A 2,144-nucleotide genomic window follows, 5' to 3' on the forward strand; every position below is an offset into this window, starting at 1 on the left:
GGGGGGGGGGGGGAGACAGAGAAAACAACATGATTGTAGCTCTATAATTAGGAGGGCAGTAATTCTTAAAAATCTCTCCCGAAAATGTTAATTTACCTGGGGTAGATGTACCAATCAATCGTTTGAGGAATCCCAGCCGGCCATCGAAGGAAAAGCGGTACAGGTAGAGGGGAGTAGAGGACCAACGCAAGTGGAGGGTGGTGGCCTCGCGCACGCCGATGTTGAAAATGATGTCGGAGTAAAGCTGGAGGAAGGGGAGCATGATGGGAGGGAAGGGAAGGGAGTCAGCTTAGGCAGCCCGAGTGCTCCATCACTTACATCGAGGAACGTCGGCAGCGTCCTCATGGCGATCCTCTGCCTGCCGAAGAAGAAGCCGCGAATGAGGAGGGCGGCGCGATGGACCTGGGCGGCGCTTGGCTCGCGGCCCCGGCGCCACACGAAGGGCAGGTCGCGGACGACGAGGCTGAAGTCGAGGTCGAAGCGCTGCAACAGCCGCGCCACCGTCCTGGGGGCCTTCCCCGTGAGCCACAGCAGACCCTCGCGGGAGTTGACCCCGAGCACAGTCGGCACGCTCTGGGCGTGAGGGGTGGAGTGAGGTAGGTGCGGGCAGGGGTCGCGTGGGCAGAGACGAGTAACAGAATTCGGCGTCAAGTACCTTAAAAGTCCCCTCCTCAAGAATGCTCAGTGGGTCCCGAGCGAGGAAGCGGCTCTGTCCAGGATCATTCGAGGGGTTTTCCACCACGGGTGCCCACCGCAAAGGCTGCATTCCGCTGCCGACGAAGTTCTGTCAATCCGAGGTGTGAGCTTGTTTGGAGCCACAGCTTGGGAACTAAACCAGTGGGACCAGTAGTGGGTGGCAGGTTCAAGGCCCCCCCGCCCGGGTGCCCTCCCCCTTTCCCCTCCGCCCCAGCCCAAGGTCAGCAGTATGTGTGCCCCGCGTGTACCGTGATGGACTTGATCTCGTTGCCGGCAGCCACGATGTGCTCGACTGGCACCTTCTTCAAGAAGCGCACGAGGTCGGCGGGGTGGTCGGGTTGCCGGCCGCGCGGCCAGCCGAGCGCGACGGCCAGGGCCCGCAGCGCGTCGGCGGGGTGTTCCTGGATGGCCCACGGCAGGCCAGCCACGCCGCTGCTCAGGATCAGCCTTTGGAACAGGTCTGCGTGGGATCCGGGATCCTCAGTGAGCCGTCTCTGCGACGCCGCAGACCACTCCACGGTGGACGGCGCCGGGTGCCGGGCTTGCACCTTGTCCGGGCGCCATGGTGTGCAGGTGTGCGCTCACCGCCCCCGCGCTTTCCCCCCAGAGCGTCACCCTGGCCGGGTCGCCGCCGAATGCCAGCACGTTGTCGTGCACCCACCGCAGCGCGAGGGCCTGGTCGCGGAGCCCCATGTTGCCTGGCGCCCCCGAGTCTGGGCCGCCGTACAAGAACCCTGGGAGGAGTGTGTGCGATGCGAGGTAAGCGGAGAGGTGCGCAGACGGCCGCGCGGAGAGGGGACCTTTACCGAGCACGCCGAGGCGGTAGTTGAGCGTGACGACGATGACGCCCTGCTCCAGGAAGAGCTCGGGGCCGTACTCCTCGGCAGAGCCGTCGCCGATGAGGAAGGCGCCGCCGTGCAGCCAGACCAACACCGCGGTGCTGTTGGGCTGAGCGCCGGGGGGCTCGGGCTCCGGGACGAACACGTTGAGGAACAGACAGTCCTCGCGCTGCAGCAGCGCGCCCCGCACCAGCGCCAGCAGCAGCCGGGGCAGGTGCAGCAGCCAGTCCCGCACCAGCGCCGCGGGAGGGACGCGGCTCTGCGACGCGTATTAGTTTAAAATCAAATTATAATGTTTCAGTTTAAAGCTAAAAATGCCAAAACACGTTGGCCGCTGACACAGGGTTACCAACGGAACCCTTGATGTTTTGTAGTTTCAATGTACCGCAGGTACACTGTAATTTGGGGGTGTCTCAAATGTATACGCCAAAAGGCGTATGCTACAGGATCCCGAGCAACATTTGGGGTATACTTTTGAGACATCTTTTGGCGTATAGATTCTACACTGTCAGAAAAAAGCACAGGATTTTCACAGAAAAAAGTGCGTCAATTAATTACACAGCCTGTCTGTGCTCAATCCTGTGTGAAGCACGGAGCTACCACAGTATG

The 2,144-nt window shown here is 61.8% G+C and overlaps 2 protein-coding genes across 2 annotated transcripts in view; both read right to left on the bottom strand.

Moving 5' to 3' along the window:
- Positions 1-101: 101 nt before the first annotated feature.
- LOC113203601 (uncharacterized) lies at positions 102-779 on the bottom strand. The gene is made up of 2 exons (XM_052276529.1): positions 656-779; positions 102-573 (listed from the first exon to the last, which is right to left on the bottom strand). The coding sequence occupies exons 1-2, from the start codon at positions 764-766 to the stop codon at positions 115-117; spliced, it is 570 nt and encodes a 189-aa protein (XP_052132489.1). The 5' UTR covers positions 767-779; the 3' UTR covers positions 102-114.
- An 8-nt stretch (positions 780-787) lies between these two features.
- The window catches only part of LOC113203602 (cholinesterase 1-like), a 6,011-nt gene continuing 4,654 nt past the window's right edge, over positions 788-2,144 (bottom strand). The window contains exons 2-5 of the mRNA XM_026418375.2: positions 1,503-1,794; positions 1,245-1,430; positions 945-1,156; positions 788-829 (exon numbers count right to left, since the gene is read on the bottom strand). Coding sequence (XP_026274160.2) covers positions 788-829; positions 945-1,156; positions 1,245-1,430; positions 1,503-1,794 — 732 coding nt within the window. The remainder of the gene's footprint in view (positions 830-944; positions 1,157-1,244; positions 1,431-1,502; positions 1,795-2,144) is intronic.

This window comes from Frankliniella occidentalis, unplaced genomic scaffold (assembly GCF_000697945.3).
Source record: "Frankliniella occidentalis isolate FOCC.00 unplaced genomic scaffold, Focc_3.1 Scaffold3321, whole genome shotgun sequence".
Classification (NCBI taxonomy): Eukaryota; Metazoa; Arthropoda; class Insecta; order Thysanoptera; family Thripidae; genus Frankliniella; species Frankliniella occidentalis.